At 41.3% G+C, this 22,609-nt stretch overlaps 1 protein-coding gene across 7 annotated transcripts in view; it reads right to left on the bottom strand.

Annotated features, from left to right (window-relative positions):
- ZDHHC3 (zDHHC palmitoyltransferase 3) overlaps positions 1-22,609 on the bottom strand; it is a 53,140-nt gene that overhangs the window by 15,652 nt on the left and 14,879 nt on the right. For 3 of the 7 annotated variants that reach the window (XM_020807660.3, XM_078377373.1, XM_078377374.1), the window contains exons 2-7: positions 21,265-21,594; positions 18,476-18,600; positions 16,179-16,275; positions 13,034-13,115; positions 12,356-12,486; positions 2,073-3,821 (exon numbers count right to left, since the gene is read on the bottom strand). In XM_020807660.3, coding sequence (XP_020663319.1) covers positions 3,663-3,821; positions 12,356-12,486; positions 13,034-13,115; positions 16,179-16,275; positions 18,476-18,600; positions 21,265-21,570 — 900 coding nt within the window. In that variant the 5' untranslated portion in view covers positions 21,571-21,594 and the 3' untranslated portion in view covers positions 2,073-3,662. Of the gene's footprint in view, positions 1-2,072; positions 3,822-12,355; positions 12,487-13,033; positions 13,116-16,178; positions 16,276-18,475; positions 18,601-21,264; positions 21,595-22,609 lie in introns of those variants that run through there. The other 4 variants (XM_020807659.3, XM_073003524.2, XM_078377372.1 and 1 more) reach the window with 2 other exon arrangements.

Raw genomic sequence — 22,609 nt, 5'->3', positions numbered from 1 at the left:
GCCATTATTTATTCCTCCCAACCTGAAGAATGTTGTGCAATGAAAAAACAAACTACAGATAACTAAGAGGCATGGGGATTTCTGCAAAACTGCTTTGGTTCAGTGCCACCTTACTTCCAGATAGAAAATCAGACTCAAAAAAATGAACCAAACCCCTTTCCACCATCCCATGGTTAAAAGAAAGCATGTGGTTGTTAAAGGCTCTTTCTTCCAAGGAAATCTATCTTATTTAAGCACACAGGAGGAGGAGGAGAAGGCTTGTTCACTATGAATACTATTGTTACAGCCTGGGTGCTTTAATAAAAAATTGTAAAGAAGGAAAATAGATTTTATGACAGAAATGTCTATGCAATTGAATACAGTGGATCATACAGACAGTAGCTGAAATCCAGTAGGAAGTCACAAGTAGAGTAGGCCTACAGAATCCATGGAACACACAGAGGAATTACAGTGGATCCTCAACGTATGGAATTAATCCATTTTGGAACTGTTGCCGTAGGTCAAAAGTTCCGTAGGTTGAGGGTCCATTTCCCATAGGAATGCATTGAAAATACAGTGGTGCCCTGCATAGCGAGGTTAATCCACTCCGGATTAACCTTCGCTATGGTGAAACATCGCTAAATGGGTCAAAAAAACCCATTGGAACGCATTAAACATCATTTAATGCGTTCCAAATGGGCCCAAAACTCACCATTCTGCGATGTCCCCCCATGTTCCGGCAGCCATTTTGGGTGTTCCGGCAGCCATTTTGGGTGTTCCGGTGGCCATTTTGGGTGGTTCCGGTGGCCATTTTGGGTGCTCCGGCGGCCATTTTGGAACTGCAGAACAGCTGTTCCCCCTCGCAATGCGAGGAAACATCGGTATGCGGATTCATTGTTAAACGGTGCGCTCGTTATGCGAGGCACCACTGTAATTTAAATTGTTCCAGCCAGAGAAAAAAATCCGGGGCTTCCAAAGCTGCACCCGCTGCCCTCTTCCTTCTGTCCCCACTGTCCTCTGCCTCCCATCCCCGCGGGGACGGGAGGCAGAGGGCACCAGGGACAGGAGTCAAGAGGCCAGTGGGTGCACCTTTCTAAGCCCCGAAAGCCGGCAGCAGGCGCAGAGCAGCTTTCGGGCGGATCGGCTTTCAGAGCTTAGAAAGGTGCACCCACTGGCATCCTCTGGGCACCGGGGACAGGAGACAAGAGGCCAGTGGGTCTAGCTTTCTAAGCCCTGAAAGCCCAAAGCTGACAGTGGGTGCAGAGCGGCTTTCGGCTTTTCCTGCCTCCCCTCGCTTGCAGCTTTGGAAGCTGAAAGCCATTCTGTGCCCGCTGTCAGCTTTCTAAGCCCTGAAAGCCCAAAGCTGACAGTGGGCACAGAGCGGCTTTCTGCTTTTCCCGCCTACCCTCGCTCGCAGCTTTGGAAGCTGAAAGCCACCCTGCACCCGCTGTCAGCTTTCTAAGCCCTGAAAGCCCAAAGCTGACAGTGGGCATAGAGCGGCTTTCAGCTTTTCCCACCTCCCCCTGCTCGCAGCTTTGGAAGCTGAAAGCCGCCCTGCACCCGCTGTCAGCTTTCTAAGCCCTGAATGCCCAAAGCTGACAGCAAGCGCAGAGCGGCTTTCGGCTTTCCCTGCCTTCCCCCCGCTGTCAGCTTTGGAAGCCGAAAGCCGCCCTGTGCCCGCTGTCAGCTTTGGGCTTTTGGGGCTTAGACCTGCAGCCTACGGACTAGAAGAGGGAAGGTGGGGAAAGCGCCAAATTTGAATCTGGCGCTTTCCCCGCCTCACCCTTCCGGTCCGTAGGTCGATTCTCTGGCCACAAGTCAAAGTGAAACTTTGCGGCCGGAGAAGTCCGTAGGTCGAAAAGTTCATAAGTGGAGCCGAACGTAAGTCGAGACTCCACTGTACCTAATTCCCCACAGACTCAAATGACCTACTTTAATTGCAATTTACTACTAGATTTCAGACAGTGAATTATTAATTTGTAAGATTTTTCATCATTTACAACCACTTATAATTCAACAGTCATCTTTCTTCTATCATCTTGACTCCCAATGGATTTTAAAGGGTCCTATCCCCCTCAAAAAATGCACAGAAACAGTGTTCAGAAAAGGTTTATTGCATTTGTTTCCCATATGGAAGCATTGACAGAATTGAAAAGATGCAGCATTCACATTATTTTCAAAACGAGACAGATCGATCAACCTCTTCCACTGACTTTCATCCCACTCCATGGCTTTTATTCAGTTTAAAGGATAAATTCAGAAGCTTTGCTTATTTAGCAGTTCCACCAAATTGGGGGTTAACCCCTCCCTTTTCTTCTACTATTCACATAGCTCCCCTCAGTAGTTTTTAGATCCAAAATATATAATAAAATCCCTGCTGAAATACGAAAAGTGTTACAGACTTAGTTTGGGTGTAATCTATTTTACCCGCTTTTATTTGAAACAGAATGTCTTCTACACATCTCCTCAGTGCTAACTACATACACAGTTTGCCATCCAAATAGCCAATACAGAAGGCATGCATGATTCTTTAACACATGACATTTCCCCAATGTAAAATATATATGTATAAATATAAAAAGGAGAATAAACGTTTAGAGATATAAAAAGGTGGTAATGTCTTTTTTAAAAAAAGAAGACAATGCTGACATATCTACACAAACATTCTGTGCTTAGGTTTTATCTGGACTTGCAAGCCTCTTTTAGGCATGAACACTGTTCACTAAATTATCCTTCAATTTTATTAGAAAACTGATAGGCATTATCTTGCTATTCTACACATCTATATTAACATTTTTTCCACTTTCAGTTATAAGGCATTACAAACCACATACACTCACAAAAAACCATCCATCATTTAACTGAGGAAGACAGCATTTCCTGCTAACCAGAGAAGGTATTGGGGGAACAAGTATAAGTAAGCTAGAGAACAAAACCCAATTTTACTCCTAGCTAGACTAATTGAAATCAATGGGACAGATATTAATTGTTGCTGACAAGTTCCTTTTATTTGAATGTGTTTACTCTCATTGGGAAAAGAGAATACATACAAGCCCACAGTCCTTTCCATAGCTGTCCAAATAATGTAATGCACAGTAACATTGGCAATATATTTCAAACATAAAATACTAAGCAATTTGCAAGGTCCGATTTTAATCTTCCATTTTCTCTTCTTAGTATATGAGAAATAAAAGGCAAAGTGGAATACTACATCACAGAAAAACAGACCTACTGCAAACAAAATGCATCACCTGCTGTCCTGAAGTCTATGCCATTTATGTAGGAAGAAGATGGCACTCTTGGCACTGGCTGTCATTCAAATGTTAACCCACGGTGTGAAAATTACACAGTCAGTATTGGCGTGGGACGGGGACTGGGCACTGAGATTCATGTGATTCATCTTTACATTAGTGATGTCACAGAAAGTAGAAAGAGAAAACAAAATAGACGAGTAAAGTTAACAAGTTAAAAATAATAATAAAGCTTAAGCCACCAGAAATGGAGAATTACCAAAAGTTTTCAGAATACAGGGCTTCCCCCCTCCACCTTTTCTCTGCAATGATCAGCCACTGATTAGGCTTTAAAAAAAAAGATTTTGCCTTTTTTATTTCAAACATTCATATATAATAACCATAGTGCGGTGAATGTGGTTTTGTTTTAATGGAAATGCTGTTCACAAATTCTTAGACCACATACTGATACGGGTCTGCTTTTCCTTGGTCTGGAGTAGCAAATGGGCTAAGCCAAACTATAGAGAACGGATGGCCAAATACTGCTTTCATGTTCATCCATTTTGTTTTTTTAGCCCATCTTCTCTCTTCTTTTTTCAACTGTTCTATTCCCTGAAAACAGAAATATGACATTTTCAGTCAGGAAATTATTTTTCTGGTTCTGATTTCGGGGAAAAGTATCCCTCTTGTCTATCCTTTATCAAACAGACTGAGCAGGAAAATAATCAGGTGCATTGCCTAAATATTCCCCTTAAAGTATACATCTATTTGAGAAAGGACAGAAAAGGTTTTTTAAAACAATTTATGCAATATGTGGTAATTTATAAGAAAATCATACAGTTTTCATGAAAAGTTTAAGAAGTGCTGTAATAGCCTCATCCAAAAAAAGCACTCAACATGGCAATCTTACATCTTTATGGAATTAGTTAACAAGAAAACCCTGCAGTGTTATCCCTGCTCCAGCAACTTTCAGGTTCTCCACAAGCAAGTTCAAGAAATGCCCCAACATTGGTGCTGCTTTTGAAATGCCACTGAATCTTCTCACTGGCAAAAGCATAAGACTGTTAGCAGGGGAATGAGTTAAAGCATAAAGTGCAAGCATGTAGATGGGTGAGAAAAGAATAGCATTAGTTCAGTAAAGGTGAGAAACAGAATAAATACACCTCCCTTAAGTCAAAGGGCTTCCATATTATTCATCACTTCCACACTGCTGCCAGTATTTTCAAAGTATTTTTAACTGTTTAAAGAACAGCAAATATTCAGATATATATTTTTGACACTGGATATTTTCCAAATAAGATCCAATCTTTTAACCCCAAATTTTTCACGCTGCTATCCAGAAACACAACACTGTTGACCGCCACATATCAAAAGCAACATTCAGAATAATACGGTCAAAAACAGGTCATAGAACAATAGACACAGAGAATAGCAATGCCAGGCCCAAAAAGTAATATGCCACAAAGGTCATGTACACTATTGCCAGCCCACCTAAAAGGAGACCTTAAAAACAAAACAAAAAATAGTAATTTAGAGAAACTGATGAAAGGACAACAGGGAAGATTTAAGTTGCCCAGAGAACAGATGTATGTTCAGATAATGACAAAGCAAATGGTTGAAATCCTTTTCTGAAAGTTGTGCTGTGTACAACTGATGGAGGCGGGTGGGTGTGTATTTAATTTCTAAAAATTGCCACCACTAGTAAAGCAATTTTTGGAAATTAAAGACCCAACTGCAGTCTTGCAGCCCCAATGGCTTCCCCATGACAAAAGCAATTATGTGGGAGCCTCTGGACCTTCAGGAAGGCATCAGAAATCTCCCCCAACAGAAAGTCTCAAATAGAGCAGGTCCATTTGAATCAATGGAACTTATGGAAGAGTTGACTCAACAAATTCAATGGGCCTACTGTAGTTTCTATGGACAGAAAAGAGCAGATACGGATTAAATGGTTTTCAATGCATTCCCATGGGAAATGCAGATTCAACATAAGAACTTTTCAACTTGAGAACCATCTTCCAATACGGATTAAGTTCTTAAGTAGAGACCCCACTGTATTCTAGTACAAATGAACCTGCTAAGCAACAGGATTTCAGTCATAAAATTTCTTGCATTACCAATAAATGCAAGTTTATTAAAAGCGATCCAGAAGGAAATTCAGATATTAACAGACCGTCCCATGATAAAATAAAGACACTGGAAAATAAGCAGGGCTGACAAAGAATCATCTTAGCCTTTGCAAAGACATGCCTGGCTTCATCAGATTCCTAGTATGGAGGATGGGTGTGATCTCACAGATACTGACTGCATTTCGATACAATAAGGCACCATCATTCACCATTACAAATAGTCACAAATCTTGAATTTGAATATTTCCTCTTCTTTGTCAACTTTGAACAAAAGAAGGAAATTAGAAGATGCAGTCCCAGGATAGTTATTCTGGTTTGCTCTTTTATCTAATACTGGCAAAGTATCAATTAAAGTGGAGCTTGGAACATTAAGCCTGGAAATTATTTTGTTGGGTTAAATTTTAGAAATTGTGAAATTAATTTGCTAATTTGGTGTACATGAATGGGTTGGAGTGCAGGAGTCAGGAGTTCAATTTTGTACTGTGTCTCCCAGCAGAGGGGCCAGCTGAGATCACCCAAAGTACAGCATGTGTGGCTTATGAGGCTATGAAAGTTATACAGTCACAGTGCCTAGTTCCTTCCACCACCACCATTTCCATAGAAAGGGATCATGCAAAACATTCCAGTGTACTCACTAGTTGGTTCTGCTCCAAATGCAACCTTTAGAAGTGCTTCTCAAACTACATTATTCATTGCACACTGCAATTTGGTTTTTTTCACTTAGGTGAGTATCTCTGGGACACTCCCATCAGATTGTGTGTGTACTAGGAATTGTTGACTATGAGTCTTTGGAAAAGTAACACTGTGGAGGAACTGAGCGGTCTTCTGTTAAGATCATACTTTCAGACAAAGCTTCTACAGAACTGCAAGTAATCTACGAAGTAGTGGTCCTTTGTAAATCAGTCTTTTCTAGTTGTGAAATTCTTAATGCTGGACTACAGCTTTCAGAAACTGCCTACTGGCCATGGTGACCAGGAGGCTCTAATCCAACAAAATTTGGAGTGCCAAGGCTAAAAATCAACTATCCAGAGCTACTTCTCATGTGAACGGATACGGATGCTTTATTTCTTGGGAGGAGATCTGCGGACATATAGATATACAGTGGTGCCCCGCATAGCGACGTTAATCCATTCCGGATTAATGTCGCTATGTGAAAACATCGTTAAACGGAACGGAAAAACCCATATGGGGCCCAAACTCACCGTTCAGCGAAGATCCTCCATAGCGCCGCCATTTTTGCGCCCTCGGTAAGCGAGGAAACCGCGTAAAAAGGGTTGCGGCCATTTTGGGCACTCGGTGGCCATTTTGGAACCACTGATCAGCTGTTTAAAAAACATTGCAATGCGAAGATCGGTAAGCGAAACGCTTACCGATCATCACAATGCGATGTTTTGCCCATTAAAACATTTCAATGCGATCGCATTAGCGATTTAAAAAAATAGATCGCTATGCGGATTCGTCGTTAAACGGTGCGCTCGTTATGCGAGGCACCACTGTAGTACAATTAATGTTTTTAATGCACAGAAAATGCACTCAAAGCATTATTTTTTAAAAAAGCATCAATGCTTCTCCTGTTCGATGGAAAAAAGCAACAAACTTAACATTAACCTATTAATTTGTTATTTCAAAGTTCTGGTTTACAGGAAGCAGGATCAAAACATGATTTGCGATCCTGCTTTGCATGCACCAATTTCTCAGGTTTGTACAGAAAATCAAACTATATTTTGAGACAAATGAGAAACAGAAGCTTCTAATCTTCTCCTTTTGTACAATAGATGTATTAGAGATCAGGGAAAATATAGTTTGCTCTTATGTTTAACACAGCTGTTGCATGCTCCAGAGCTTTTGACAATTTTTTCACCAAAGGTTCCCAAATAAATTTAGTAGTCAGAGGATAACGGGACATGTACTACTACACACCAGTGATGGCTTGAACAGTGGAACAAGAAAGTAATAAAGAGAAAGTACAAGTGAAATAATGAAAACAAGCACGAGGATACTAAGAATGTTAAATCTGATACTTGGTGGAATATCTGATTTCTTGAACTTCATCTAACTACACACCAATGAGATCTGAATTACTTGTGACTATGTAGGAAAGTAAACTTTGTAGCTGGGGTGGACAGCTCACTAAAAATGTCAACTCAGTATACAGTCTTCTAGAAAGGAAGATCAGTGATAGAAATCATCACCAAAGGAGCTAGAAATTAAGTTCTCAATATCATATAATGCCTTAATATTAAATTCAAGAATCATGTACAATTCTTGCAGAGACACCCCTCTTGGCCATGAAACAAATTCCAAAATCCATGTTATGGCCATACCTTTATTAGGACAATTTCTGAATAAGCTTCCAATACCTGCAGGTCCCCTCATCTGTTGGAGATGTGACAGTAAGGAGGACAGGGTTAAAATGTACTTCTGGTTTCCATACAGTGGTGCCTTGCATTACGACGTTAATCTGTTCCAGCGAAATCGCTGTAGAAAAACGTCGTAATGTGAAAATAAAAAACCCATAGAAATGCATTTAAACCCATTTAATGCGTTCCATTGGGCTAAAAACTCACCGTCCAGCAAAGATCCTCCATAGAGTGACCATTTTCGGTGGCTGTCTTGCGAGGAAACCGTCCCAGAAAACAGCGGGGAGCCATTTTATTTACCCGGCGGCCATTATGAAACCGCCAATCAGATGTAGGAAAATCGTAGTTTTGCGAAGAATCAGTTCCCAAAGCAGGGAACCGATCATCGCAAAGTGAAAAAAGCCTATTCAGACAATTGTTTTGCGATCGCAAAAGCGATCGCAAAAACATCATCATAATGCAGGGCAATCGTAAAGCAGGGCACGACTGTATTCCAAAAAGATAAAACAACAACAATACTGAACAGAAAACATCAGATTTATCAAGAAGTTTGAACCCATTTCCTACAAGGAAGTACTGAAGTATTGGAGACTTTTAAGTTTACAGTGTATTAAAAATAGGATATACAATAAGACAGAATGTTATACCTTCTCCTAAAGATGCACCTAACTACTGAAAACTTCCTCAGGAATCCTTTTCTATGTCCTACATTCAGGTGTGCAGAGATTGAGGATAAGACCTTCTCAGCCATGGTATCTCATACCTGGGATACGTTCCTCAGGAAAGCTTGTTTGGCACAATATGATGATTCTTTAGCACCTGGTGATGGTCTTGGTATCTGTCCAGCTCTCAGATCAGTTCTTGCTCTCTTTTCCAATCCACTGCACTGACACTAGCTTCAGTATTTTGTCATTTTTATATAATATTTTGTTCTAATCTACCTGTTTGCCATTTTTAAAGTTGTTGGTCTTAAGCATATGCTGTGAAATTTTCAAACCAACAAATCTGAAAAAATGGAGAGTAGTATCTGTGTAAGGAACCAAATCAAGATCCTCTTAGTATAAAGAAGTGAGTTTCTTCTTCTCTACCATTTCAGCAGCATTAAAGAGGCTGGTAACGTATTTAATATTTCTTGGATTTGGCAGGCAGGAGATGTATAATTTCAAGTAAAAACATGGACAAGTCGTCCTATCGTTTTAAGAACTTACTCCAATATTACAAAACAATTTCAAACAAGTTTATGCACAGGAAAATCCAACTGTTTTCAGGAGAGCTTGAGTCTCATGGTGCAGTGATTAAACTGCTGTACTGCAGCCAAACTGTGCTCATAACCACGAGTTCAATCCCAGGTAGCAGGTTCAAGGTTGACTCAGCCTTCTATCCTTCTAAGGATGATAAAATGAGTACCCAGTTCACGGGAGGGGGGCAATGTATAGCCTGCATAATTAACTTGTAAACTGCCCAGAGAGTGCTTTAAGTGCTATGGGGTGATGTATACGCAGCACGCTTTGCTTTTTTGCTTTAAGTGCCTTTAGTCATTCAACCTTGGTGACTGGGAAACTGAGGGAGTTATTGTCCAAAAAAGTTTTTTAAATGGGGATGACACTGAAGACTTCTCTCATCCCACCCCAGTGTAGAGAATGTAAGGACTATATGAACCAATTTGTATTGTTCCATTTATTCACAGAACACAGAACCCTCTCTTATGCAGGGAAATAACTTTCCCCCCCAAAATGACTGATTACATGTTTAATGCAAGAGAATTCCTTTGCAGAAGCTACAAAACAAAGAAACAAAATATTCTCAAGCCCCAAACTGCCCCTTGAAAATCATCCTCACTGCCATATACAGCTGTATGACAACAATTTTTGGAAGGAACATCAAAGAGTGAAATGAACTAAACCCCCTCCCTACCAAGAAACAAAATTTATGGCATTTAAAAATGGCTCCTCATCACCATGAAGCAAAGCAAGGAGAATTTTAAATATGTCTGTTGTATGCATGTGCTGGAGCTGCATCATTTTTAGAGCAGGTTGTTCACCAGTAAGCACCTTCGATAGATTAGCCACAGGGTAAGAAGCTGGAAGACTCTATTGGGAGAGTGAAGGAAGAGTGACAGATAACCACAATTATCTCTCTGTGTGACCGCACAACAGATCCCTTCTGAGGTGCACATTGGTAAAGGAATTTGGCTCTCTCACATTCTGAGCTAGTCATAGATTTTTTTTCAGGCATTTTTTGTGAAGCCCCAGTACTAAGCAATGGTCCCTCAGAACTTTCCCTGAAAGGAGTGGTTTGGTTTTCACATGCCTAGATAAATTACAGATCCTTATTTGTAGGACATAGCTCCTGCATAGCTACAGTGGTGCCCTGCATGATGACGATAATCCGTTCCAGCAAAACTGCTGTATAGCGAAATCGTCGTCATGCGAAAAAAACACACCACTGGAATGCATTGAAAACCGGTCAATGTGTTCCAATAAGGGAAACACCTGATCGTCCTGCAAAGACCCTCCATAGGGCATCCATTTTGCGATCCCTGTCTTGCGAAAACAGGTCAGCAAAACAGCGGGGAGCCATTTTGCCAACCGCCGATCAGCTGTTTTTGCTGTCATGAAGAGGAAAAAGGAGAGGCTAGAGCAGGGACCGGGCACAAGGCCAAGCAGGCGCAGAATGCCTCCAACCATTCTTTGCTTGCCTTTCTGGACCGTTCTGAGTTCGATGGAAGCGGTACCGAGCCCCACCTCCCCCTTTTTTTCTGCCTTGCGCCGGCAGGGAGCTAGGTACGAGTGCGCGAGAAGAGGGAGGAGGAGGGGGGTGTCATTTTGTGTGTCAGTGTCAGTTGAAGGCGCAAGCCCATGTTGTTACTGTGGCGGGTGCCCTCCTGCCTCACGCCAAACGTGAGGGGGGAAGTGCCCATTCCTTTCTGTCATTTGTTGGGGACTGCGGCAGTGGCGGTGGCTCCCGGAGGATCCTCCCGAGCGCGGGCTATGACCTGCCTGCCCAGCTACTTAAGTGGCAGCAGTTCCTGCGCCGCCCTCCGCGCCTTGCTCAAATCTTCGTGGCGACGCCAACCCCCTGCGCTGCCTCAGTGGCGTCTCACTTTAATGCCCAGCCTCTTACATTTGGCCAACGCTGGAAAGCCAGCAGCGCAAACGGGCCCAGTGGCTGGAGGCAAGAGCCCCGGAAATTCAAATGGCCTCCTCGCCAGGCTCTGCCTCCAGCCGATGGGTCCGTCCACGCTGCTGGCTCCTGGCTTTCCAGCCGGGCTCCTTGGCTGTTCTCTCGGGAAGCCATTGGGCGCCTTCTCGGAGAAGCAGGAGCAGGTGGAACGAAACTGCCGCTCGGCGCCTCTTCTCATCACAAAGGAGAAGGAGGAGGGGAGGGAGTGCTCCTGTGCTTTCTGCCCGGCCATGCTCCCAGAGAGCAGGGGAAACTCCACATCCAGCGTCAGGCTGGGTGAGAGAGTTCAAGGCAGGAAACTGTCGGGCTCCCTGCCTGAGGATGGGAAACCACCCAGCCCTGAGCAGGCAAGGCGGGCTTGCTGCCTCCCCCTCCTGCCTGTTCCTACTTCCCTCCAATGCCGGTGAGTGAGCTGAGTAAGAAAAGGCTAGTTTTTCATCTCTGAAGGGTGTTGCCACCGCCTGGGATGCTGTGGGTTTTTTTATGATTCTTTCACCGTCCCTGCTGGCTTGCCTGCCTGCCGCTGCCTCCTCTGCCTCTTTGTGGGTTCCCTTTGAGTTCCGCTCGCCTTCTCCCACAGGGCTTAAACTTTGGGACTTGGGGTGGGACAGCTCGGGTCGGCAGCTGGAGTCAGAAGGAAGACAAAAGAGGGGACTGAGGCAGCTCCTCTTTGCCCGTCATGAGGTGGACCCCTTTTCTCACAGGGCGATGGAGCAGCGCACCATGGGGTTGTGTCAGGGCTGGGGGGAGAGAGAAAGAAACCCTCTGTGGGAGACTGACAGGGAGTGAGGGCATCTGGGGGTACAGCCGCTCCACTCACTCCTCTCCCACGCCGCCCCAATCAGCTCTGCAAAGCAGGCTGGCAACACCGGGTGCCCCAGCTGATGGAAAATAGGCCAAGTGGAGGGAGAGGGAGGTAGGTGATGACTTCTTCCTGCTGCCAATCACCTTTGCAGCAACAGCCCCCCCACACAGAAAAGGTGTGTTTGTGTGTGTGTGTGTGTGTGTGTGACCTGATCATCGTACAGTGAAACGATCGCAAAAAAAGTCTTCATCAAGTGATTTCGTCGTCAAGGGGGGTAGTCGTAATGCGGGGCACCGCTGTATATTTAAGTTGTGTTTGTGGGGGGGGGGAATGCCTTCTACTGTATTTCTTCCATTACCATCACATATCACTAAGTCAAGGAGTGAACAACAGTTAGCAGTGTAATCTGCAATCCTAGAGAGTAGCAGCTGTGGATTTCATTGTGTAAAACAGTAATAACTATTCTAATTATAGTTCATGGCATGTTTTCCGCAGGTGCCATGTTTTCACTTTCACACAGACCTGTACCTGTCTCTGGAATATGCCTGTTATTTTTAATGGTTTTCTCAGGTTTGTCATTACTTACCGGGACAAGGAAAGCAAAGCTGAGTGCTTTTTTTTAAAGTAAAGAAAAACAACAAAAGGGAAAAAAAGAGACCAGGAACTACTCACCGTTTCATCAGTGCAGATGGAGTGCACCTGTGTTCCAAACATTACAGATGTGAAGATGAGAAAGAGGAGCGCCTCAAAGCACAGCAGGATAAGAAGGATCACAGTCGTTGGTGGAGAGAAAGAACTACACTCTGTGAAAATGGAACATTACAGAGCCCTGAGTACTCCATACAGAGAGCTAATATCATACTACCCTGCTCCCTGAAAATAAGCCCTAGTATGATTTTTCAGGATGCTCGTAATATAAGCCCTACCCTGAAAATAAGCCCTAGTTAAGTGAAAGCCTGCCCTCCACCATTGTGCAGCAACCAGGGGTGTATGCTTTCAGAGGGTTTGAAGGCTATCTCCCTTGAATCCACCACAGGCTATATCACCTCCTCAAGATCCATGGAACACAGCAACCGTTGTATGGCCCAAGGGTTGCATGTCACCACCCTGTGATGCAATCACACATCATTCCTGTACTTAGGAGAAGTTTCTGAATTCTTCTTAAGAACCTTTTTAGTGGCATCTTCTTTCCCTTTAGTCTGTAGATGGGAAAACTACAGCCTTTTAGATACTATCAGACCAAAACTCCCATCAGCCCTCACCAACACAGTCAAGGGTAAGGAATGCTGGGAGTTGCAGTCCAATAACCTTTCAAAGGTACTTTAGTCTGTAAGCGTAAAATTCACTTACTTGTCCAGTCTTCTTCAAAGCAATGTAGGAAATGGAATCCAACCATAATCAGGGCATGCAGAGAAATCAGTGCTATATACATCTGAAACACAGTACAATTTTGAACAGTTAAAACACATTACTTTCAAAATAGTATATTTCTATGCACAATTCTATTATATATGCAAAATAAAGTGAGGAAGGTTTCTAATTATGCTGTTATCTAAGGGTCCCGTTTGGGAAGACATTGGCCCAGAGACTCGACCAACAGCTTGGGCTCACCATCTAATGCAAGGACTGCGATCAATAGATGGCAGCTTCTGTCTGTTGAAACATAACAGCAAGAAATATATGTACTAAGCAATGTATTCTTTCTATCTGTTTCCTGGGTTTGAACTGCTCCACATAATAAATTTTGCTATACAGTAGGACCCCTTTATCCTCAGGATTAGTATCCACTGATTTACTTATTTACGGTCTGAAAATGTTAAAGCCATTAAAAGAAAATTTTTCAGTATAAATATATGTATTTTAATGATAACGTTACTAGAAATGCTTACTAGAGAAAGCCAGAGACCATACTATGCATAGAGTTCAGTATAATCTGCATTTTTTCACATCTGCGAGAGGGCTTTGAACTGATCCCCAGCAGATGCAGGGGCCCTACTGTATCACAAAAGCAGAATAACTTTTAGATCCATTTTGAAATCAAGGAAAGTATATAATTCATTGTCCAAACAGATTTAACAGCAGTAATACTGTACTTCTGCCATGTTTTTCATTTAGTGTTCATGTATTTTCAATATATTTTTCATTTTTGTTACCCCTATTTAACCAAGACACAAGATTGCAGCCAAATTATTCTACACATTGTTTTTTTACAAACAAGTTCCCTTGAACACAATGGAACTGATGTATGAGCAAATATGCAAAGAGTGAGTAGGCATGTAAGCTGGATAACCATGTATTGTAACATCTCCAGTCTACACTACATGATACAGTAGATTGTGTTTCAACTCCAAGCAGTCAGGTATGCACCGTTCATCTAACAAGCTTAAAATTAAACAAGTAGTTCTCATTGTCAGCTGTGGTGTCTTCAAAAGAAGAGCCATCCTGAGAGTTTCAACTGAAGACAATCTTCTAACACACCAAGGTGACATTTCCCTCCTCCAACAGCTTGTCTTTACAGCTACTCCACCCTACTCAAACCTGCAGAAATACTCAAGCACACCCACCCATACACTTAAGAAATGTCAAGGAACTCTGATCTGGGAGTTTAATAATCCTCATATGAGACTGATACTTTTTAAAGCTGGAGCTGACATTCAAAACTCACTACAGATGTTTTTCTAGCCAACATGACTAAAGATTTCTTTATCTTCAAACTCATCTCTAAGTTACCTCAGTCAGAGAATGAATACTGTAGATATATTCAATGGAAAAGTACTTGGAATAAACTTAGTGACTGAACAAGAAGTCTATTTTCCTCCAACAATACTCAATTATGAGATAAAACTGAGGGCAGGGGGATCTATTCTTCCATGAGACATGTTTTATGACATGTAATAAGAACATTTTCTCCTCAAAGTCAAATTAAAGGGCAAAAAATTTGCTGGTTTTTCTGTGTGTATTATGTCCATGATATGGGCAGTTCTTTTATCCTTGCCTTTTCTACTCTGCTGCATAAGTGGAAGCCCTGATGCTGTGCGTGAGAAAATCTCCAGCTTCCATAACTGCAAGGTGAATGTTGTATGGAGTGCTACACCTGCAGATACATTATGCTCAGTGGAAAGAGGGTTCAGCCCAACATCTTTTAGAATACAGCTATTTATAATGTTAGCTAATCATGTCAATTTACTGAAACACAGTTAGCACTGGAAAGGGTCAGAGGCAATCTAGTCTGACCCTCCTGCAAAATGGATAACACCACTGCCAGCCAGATCATTTCTTCTCCAACCTTAAATGAGCAAACAGGCCTGCAAACAGTGGTGCTTAAATGTGGTATAAATATACTGAAAGGATGTGTGTCCAAAGGCCAGATTGCTGGACAATTCTGGCAGAAGTGCCAAACAGCACATGGCTGAACAAGGCAAAGCCAGACATTTCTAGCTGGACATCTCTAACAAAAAAACAAAAAAAAAGTGATTTATTTTTTCTTCTTCTCTTAACTAAATTACCAGGCTACACTGACAGAGGCAGAGCAATATGCCTTGATGTGAAACAAAATCATCAAGCGACAGACAAAGCAGCAAGACTAGAGAACTTTCAAATTATTTTGTGACTTAAATACTTTATTGCTTCATAGCCAATCAGGCTGTACACATAGACAGAAATTAAACTACTCTTAAAAAACAATATTTAGCATCTAATATAAGTATGCATAAACAATCAGAAAAGCTTAAAATAATAAAATAAGCACTCTTAAGCAAGTATCAAGTTGGGAATTTAACTTGAAGAGCTTGTGAAGCAGGCAATGAGTTCTGTTTTTCTATGGCTTGTTTAAAATATTTAGCAGCCCTGTAAGATATACAGTAGTTGTGCCAGCTAGCAGAAATAAAACATGAGGAAATTTTTCTTGATCCTGATTGTTAAGGGTTTAAGATATTGATCTCTCAAATCTGCATACAGAAGGCATTCTGCTAGAAAACATACCATCTCCTCCATCTTACAGCATCCTGCTGGGCAATATCTGCCTGTACCATGTTGGTCTGTATAACATCCCTGAATCTCTTTCAACTGCAGTGAGTTCAATATGTATTTAGTTAACAGTTGTCTCAGCTCATGGAGCTAATAAGGGACAAATATGGGGGCACCTTTCCGAAAGGCAGGGAAAAGCCTTTAAATATCCTATTGGGGTGGCAGCTAACTACAAATGCTGCCACTGGATTAATATTCAGATGGTAGTCTGAATATTAATATCATATAACCTTTTAATAATGTCTTGAAGAAAGTAAATATTAAGTAAGCACACTTGGATGACTTCACTTATTCTTCAACTACTGCCTCAAATATTTTCTAATTTGAATAAGTTGTTAGTTTTCCCAAGGGAATTACATTGCAATGGTTTAAAGAAGTAAACCAAAGAAGTTGGGCAAGTCCTACTTGAAGTTCCAAGGTCCCTGTTTAAACTACTCTATAAAAATATTTCACCCAGAGAACTACTTACTGTAAACAGTACAAAGTACTTTTGGTTATTCTCTCCTACACAGTTGTTAACCCATGGACAGTGGTGATCCATTTTCCGTATACATCTTTTACAAACACTACAAGAAGAAAAAGCACATATTAAGTCAAAATGGAATTCTACCCACTTCCCAAATGCAGTCTTCTACAGTTACCCGATCATGAGGAAAATGTTTCCTCTTCACCAAAAGATATTTAATCTTTCAAGTTAATTGAACTGTGGGCATATTGCACAAGATCATTAAGTAAAGAAATATCAGTTAGATATTTGGAACAATATCAACAAGTGATAACCCGGTTGCAGTTCTTCAACTGAGACACTCAAGTTTTCAGCACTTGTTTTGAGTATATCTCATCACAGACATCTATACTGATTCCCCTTTATTTTCATTCAAAATTAAGTTCAGCAACATGCAAAAGCAGCACAAAAGGCAACAGAAAGCATTATAGCACCATAAAGATTACTAAATTCTATATGGACTAAGCCTTCAACCTACTGCAACAATGTGAAAACATATCTAAAAAGAATAGGCACTGCAAGTTGATTTCATCTTATTTTTGCTCCTGTATGATATATGTATCTGGCTCCAAATCAAAACATGGATCACTGCTTCAGACAGACAGATCTCCACTTCTTCCTTGTTGTTGTTTTTTTAAGTACACGGGCCTGCTTGTCTACCTAGTCAAGTATCTTTCAACAATATTTCTCCCTCTCCCTCTTTTGTACATTTAAAAATGACTCTGAAAACTGATCTGTGTGATGTTTTTGTGACTAACACAGTGGATAAACAATCAGTTTTGTGCACAACTCTGCTCCTTATAGCTGATAAACGTTGGGCCCTATAAATACTCTATGAGTTTGGCTTCTGCATGAATAAGTTTCCTTCTGAGCCTGGCAAAACAATAGGATGTGTCAGACATGCAGAGAATATATTCCCAAACAGGACTCACATAAAATAAACTATATCTGTATGTAGTGAAATAATATACTGGATATAAAAACAATTATGTGCTGTCAAATCTGACTTATGGCACTCCTTTTTCAGGGTTTTCTAAGTAGAGAGTACCCAAAAGCGGTTCACCAGTCCCTTCTTCTGGGGGAATCCTGGGACTGTACAGTTTACCCAAGGCCACATAGGCGGGCTCTACTGCCCAGTGGAGAATTTAACTCCCAATCTCTGGCTCTGCAAGCAGATATATAAACCTGTACTCAAAACCTTTGCTCCCATCCTGTGCCACGATATATATAAGCAAGGTAAAAAAAAAAAACAGCACAAGAATAAAAGCACAAGAGGTGCCACATACGGTCTGATCCTGCTTTCAAGAACATATGGCACTCCTAACGCCCAACCAATCATTCTCAGCCCCAACATGTACAGAGCAGAGATGGGAAGTCTATCCTGAGCTTGATGAAAACCACTATTCCTATGCTGCTAGCAATGCCTTGGGACTCTATGGCCTTACAGAAGGCAGCACATGGATTACAGTTACCCATATATGGCAGTCAATGTTCCCTCTAAGGTGAGTGCAGGCATGGGCGCGCAGAGCTCCATCATTGCTGTGCAGTGGCAGCTGGAGTTGATGACTGCTAACTTCAGATGAAATCCCGCCTCCCCATGCAGATGGGCAAGGCTCTCATGCAGCAGGGATGACAAATAGAGGGAACGTTGACGGCAGTGGATCTCAATCTTGGGTCCCCATATGTCCTGGCCAAGAAAGCTAATGCTAAAGGTTTCAGGGAACTTTAATCTAAGAATATCTGGGGACCCAAAATTAGGAACCACTGATAGATGGTATAGATGTGTATACACACACTCTTTTCCTTGCAGATGGTGACACCTGATGTATGGACAAAAAGGATGGGGCCAGTGATGATATAAAACCTTGGGGGAATGGTCAGAAACACACAACACCATTTTATATGTGAATAATTTATTCACAATGCCAGTTATAGAGAACTGCTGATATTTTCATAACTGGCAAAAAATATCCATCTACTTGTTATGTTATATGCCATCAGGTCAGAACCGCTAACAGGCTTTCAAAGTAAGTGAGATATTTAAGTAACATATTTAAGTTACCAGTTCTGCACCCCCAATGAGTTTCTATGGCTAAGCAGACATTTGAACCTAGGTCTCCTGAGTCGTAGTTCATCACTCTATCCACTACACCATACTGGGTATACATCCATCTACTAGGCTGCCATAAACATAAGTATCAAGTCACAGAAAAAATAATACACTTGTAATGTACATAAATAAATGATAATAATAATAGTACCTGCAGTGGTGTGCTCTGTCTGGCTTGATACTACAGCACTTTGGACATTTGTAAACCACCTGCCCTGGCTTCAGCTGTAAACTTTCTATGAACTCTTTTGTAGCATTACCTTTAGGCACTGCACCCTAGAATTGAAAATAAAGAATTTCAGAGCATTTTCAGTCATCATCAGAAGAAACAGGAGGCCTCACAACAGGACTATTATGGATGTAGGAACAGGGAAATCTCCTAGACACAGAAATTAATTGACTTGTGTTATAAACTCATATCAAACCCTTACCTGTCTCAGGTTTTCAGAGAATGAAAACATGTATATAATTTCTCATTACTTAAACAATAATGGCAGGTGAGCATACAGGAGAAATGGGGATAAAAAGGTTCACTGTAAATATTCCAAATGTCATAAGAAAGAAGTGAGTTTGAACTACAGGCATAGAGTATCAGGTTAAACTGTATTAAAGGATTACTAGCTATAAGCACCAGTACATTTAAAGTAGCATGCGTGGAGCAAAAGTCGGCAGTTTCCTTCTTTGAAAATTCACCTAGTTCTTTAACATCAGTATTAATTTATTGGGATTTAAGTAGTTTTATGGCTTTATACCATAGTCTTACTCTCATCCTGCAGATGTTTTGAACTCATCCACCAAAGCCTGTACGGCCACTCATCATGCTAGCTGGGAATGAAATTTCCAGAAGACTGTGCTAATATATCCATAAAATGGATTTTCAGATTGTTATATGCTGCCATTTCACAATTAGATCAACTCAGATATAACTCATAATCCTGACAGAGACTGCAAAACATGCAAAACAGGCCTCCGAAAACATAACATCTGGTTGATGTGACATAACTCTATAAACCATTTTACCATTATTTATAGATATGCACCTTGTATTTGAATAAAGAAACATGAATGCATCTTTGGCTAAATGAACTACTGGATAACTGAAGAAGCCATAACAGGGATGTGTTGAAATGATTTTTGGCAATGTTGGTGCTTGTTGAGCACTTCAACCATGCAAACATAGGATTCATTCAGTCACTTTAAACTGTGGTCTAACTAAACTCAATATCCTTTCAGGGAAACTCTCAAATTTAAACAAATCTGGAGCTAAAAAATCAGATTATATTTTCACTTGATTCTGGCAAGCCTTTACCCACCATTTCTATATGGTAAATGGAGTGAAACTATTATCAGGCACCAGATTTGAATTATGCCATTGTAACTCTTCAAAACAAGAAGAGCCGTAATGATGTGGTTGCAACTTTCACAGTCAAATAAGAAGCATTTCGCTGCTGATATAAAGCCACATTCAGGCAGCTGTGACAGGCCAAGAGCCAAGTCAGATGCTTCCAGTTCTTCCATAAAGAATGTTTCATGGATACAGTTAGACAAAGGAAGTATTAACAAACCAGGAATATACACACAGTAACATGTACCACTTTCCCAGCAGTGAATTACATAAGTGAATTACATATTTTCTCATGTAGAGATATACATTGCCATGCATCTCTACCAGCAAGCTCTACTTTTAACCATATGTTTTCTCAGTCACTTTAAGCTATGGTCTAAGCCGAATATAATTTCAGGGAAACCCTCAAATTTAAATACATACACTTACTCAAGAGTGTTTTTGATTTAAATCAAATTGATTTAAATAAAGATTTAAATTTTTAAAATGATATTGAACAATTTAAATAAATTGACAATTAAAAGTTGATATTTTCGATTTAAGTCAATTTGATTAAAAAAACACTGATTTTTATACACCCTCACTACCAAAGAATTGATCCTTTTACTGTAAGAGAATCAACTGAAGTTTGAAACAACGGAAGTTAAGGCAGGAACAGGGAACATCTGGCCTTACAGATGCTGCTGGACTACAATTCTCATCAGCTCTAGACATCAGAGTCAACAGTGAGGGTTGATAGTAGGTGCTGACCAAAAGCATCTGGATGCATATTCTCCATCCTTGAGTTAGTGGGACACATCTTATAACTTGATATCAGTTATAATTCCAAAGGTTGGGACAACAGAAGCATTTCCAACACTTCAAAGACTGGAGGAATTGAAATGTTCCAACCAACTTCACTGAGCTGGGTTATTCCCCTTAATTCCTTTTTAATTATTTGTTACAAATTGGCACGGTCAGCCTTATAGATAATATGATTTGGAGGGCCTTCCACTTTGTTTTAAGTATGTACGTAACTCAAGACTGACATAAACAAAATGGAGAGTACTTGTTCAGAGTTTAAATCTATGCCTTCCCACCTCAAAAACCCTGTGGCTTGAAACTGGACCTTTAAAAGTCAAGGTCCACGATTAAAATTAAAATGCACTCACACAAAAGTGAATGTAAAACATGGCACAAGACAGGTCAGGACTAATATCCAGCACAAAATAAAAACGGGCAAGTGTGTTTCAATCAAAGAACAACTTCACTGCAATGATGCTTCCCTGAAGAGACAAACACACAAGACAGGTTTTTCTAGCTTTTCTGTTTTTCTTGCCATGGCTCGCCATTCATACAGCCTGTCCTACTGAAGATGGAGGAGAGATAAGTATCCCTCCTTCACTTTTCCCTGCTTACAAAACTGCTCCTGTGTGCTGCCTTAAGGCCCGCATACAGCTTCCTAACTGAAAACTGCACTGCAATACACAATTTAACGAATAATAAAAGCAACTATGCTTTAAACATAGTAAGGAAGAAACCCTGCAATTAGATTTGGTTCAAAACAAACAAACAAACCCAGAAGAAACGATAGCAGATTAATACATAACACTTACTGGATCTGTTAGCATAGCTCGCATATGTGAAGCCAGAGCCAGGAATGCCAGCCCGTTGAAAACTATTCCATTGATCACACTGTAAATATAGTCTCTTGATGGAAGCAGCATAACAAGAATGACTACAAAGTCAGCATAGAAGACCAGAAACCAGGTAATGACTGCACAGGCAATACCACAGCCATCTCGAATAAACCACATTGTTCCTGAAGAATCACTGCTGGGAGGTGGGACACACTTGTCTGGCTGAAGATACTCTGGTTTCCTCTCAATATCTCGGAAGCGGTGAATTGGAGTAATCATCATAGGTTATAATGTCCATTCTCGGATCTGGAAAAACATGGTTTACAAAAAATGGGTCTCCATTTTACAAACACAGTCAAGGACTTCCCCCTTTTGACATGCAGCTCATGGAGGAAACTGTAGAAAAGGGAAAATAAAATAAAAGGACTGGAAATGGTAAATGGAGGGGACCAGTAAACAAACACAAGAACAAAAGTTAGCATTGACTGGTCTTGTATTATGTAGGCTTCCCACCCAAACCAGATTTTGGCAATTGTATTAAGGTTAACATCACAATACACACAAAAAAGTGTCTTCAACTATCACTAAATTTCTGAGTGAATGAAAAAAATAACTTCAAATTTCAGTACTACATGGGCATTAAAAGGGAAATTGAGGAATTACACGAACTCTTACTACTCCACTAACACAGCCTAGAAGGGCTAGTAATTCCCACACATACAACCCATAAGAAAATGGTTATGTTCCCTATACCAGCGGTCCCCAAACTTTTTCAGACGGTGGACCAGTTGGGGGGTGCGGGCTCTGTGCGTGGGTGGGAATGGGCACCCCTGTGCTCGTAGCTGTGCATGTCATGCTCATGGGTTGCGCTTGTGGGGTGGGCGTGTCGCGCTTGAGCACACGCCCGCAAGAGCAACACGCCCACCCGCGAGTGTGACATGCCCAACTGTGAGTGCGACATGCCCACCCCGCGAGTGTGACACACTCCTCCACAAGCATGACACACCCACTCGCAAGCGTGACACACCCATCGTGCATGTGTGCAGGGGGGCAGAGATCCGTGTTTGCAGCCCAGTTCAAGGAAGTGCACGGACCGGCACCAGGCTGCGGACCAAGGGCTGGGGACCCCTGCCCTATACAAAGGGCAAATACTGAAGTTTTCACATGTACTCTCATATATAGTTGTGACTGGGTTCTTTTGAAAGTGGTGACAGTTCCTCAGATTTGGCAGGAAGAAGAGGCTGAGACCGATTTAAACTACTTTCAACTTCAACTTTATTCACATGCAGGGTATCAACTATTATGCCAACTGGGTCGGAAC

Source organism: Pogona vitticeps, chromosome 6, assembly GCF_051106095.1.
Source record: "Pogona vitticeps strain Pit_001003342236 chromosome 6, PviZW2.1, whole genome shotgun sequence".
NCBI classification, from domain to species: domain Eukaryota; kingdom Metazoa; phylum Chordata; class Lepidosauria; order Squamata; family Agamidae; genus Pogona; species Pogona vitticeps.
Note: the sequence above shows the minus strand (reverse complement) of the source record. Positions and strands in the feature narration are given on the sequence as shown.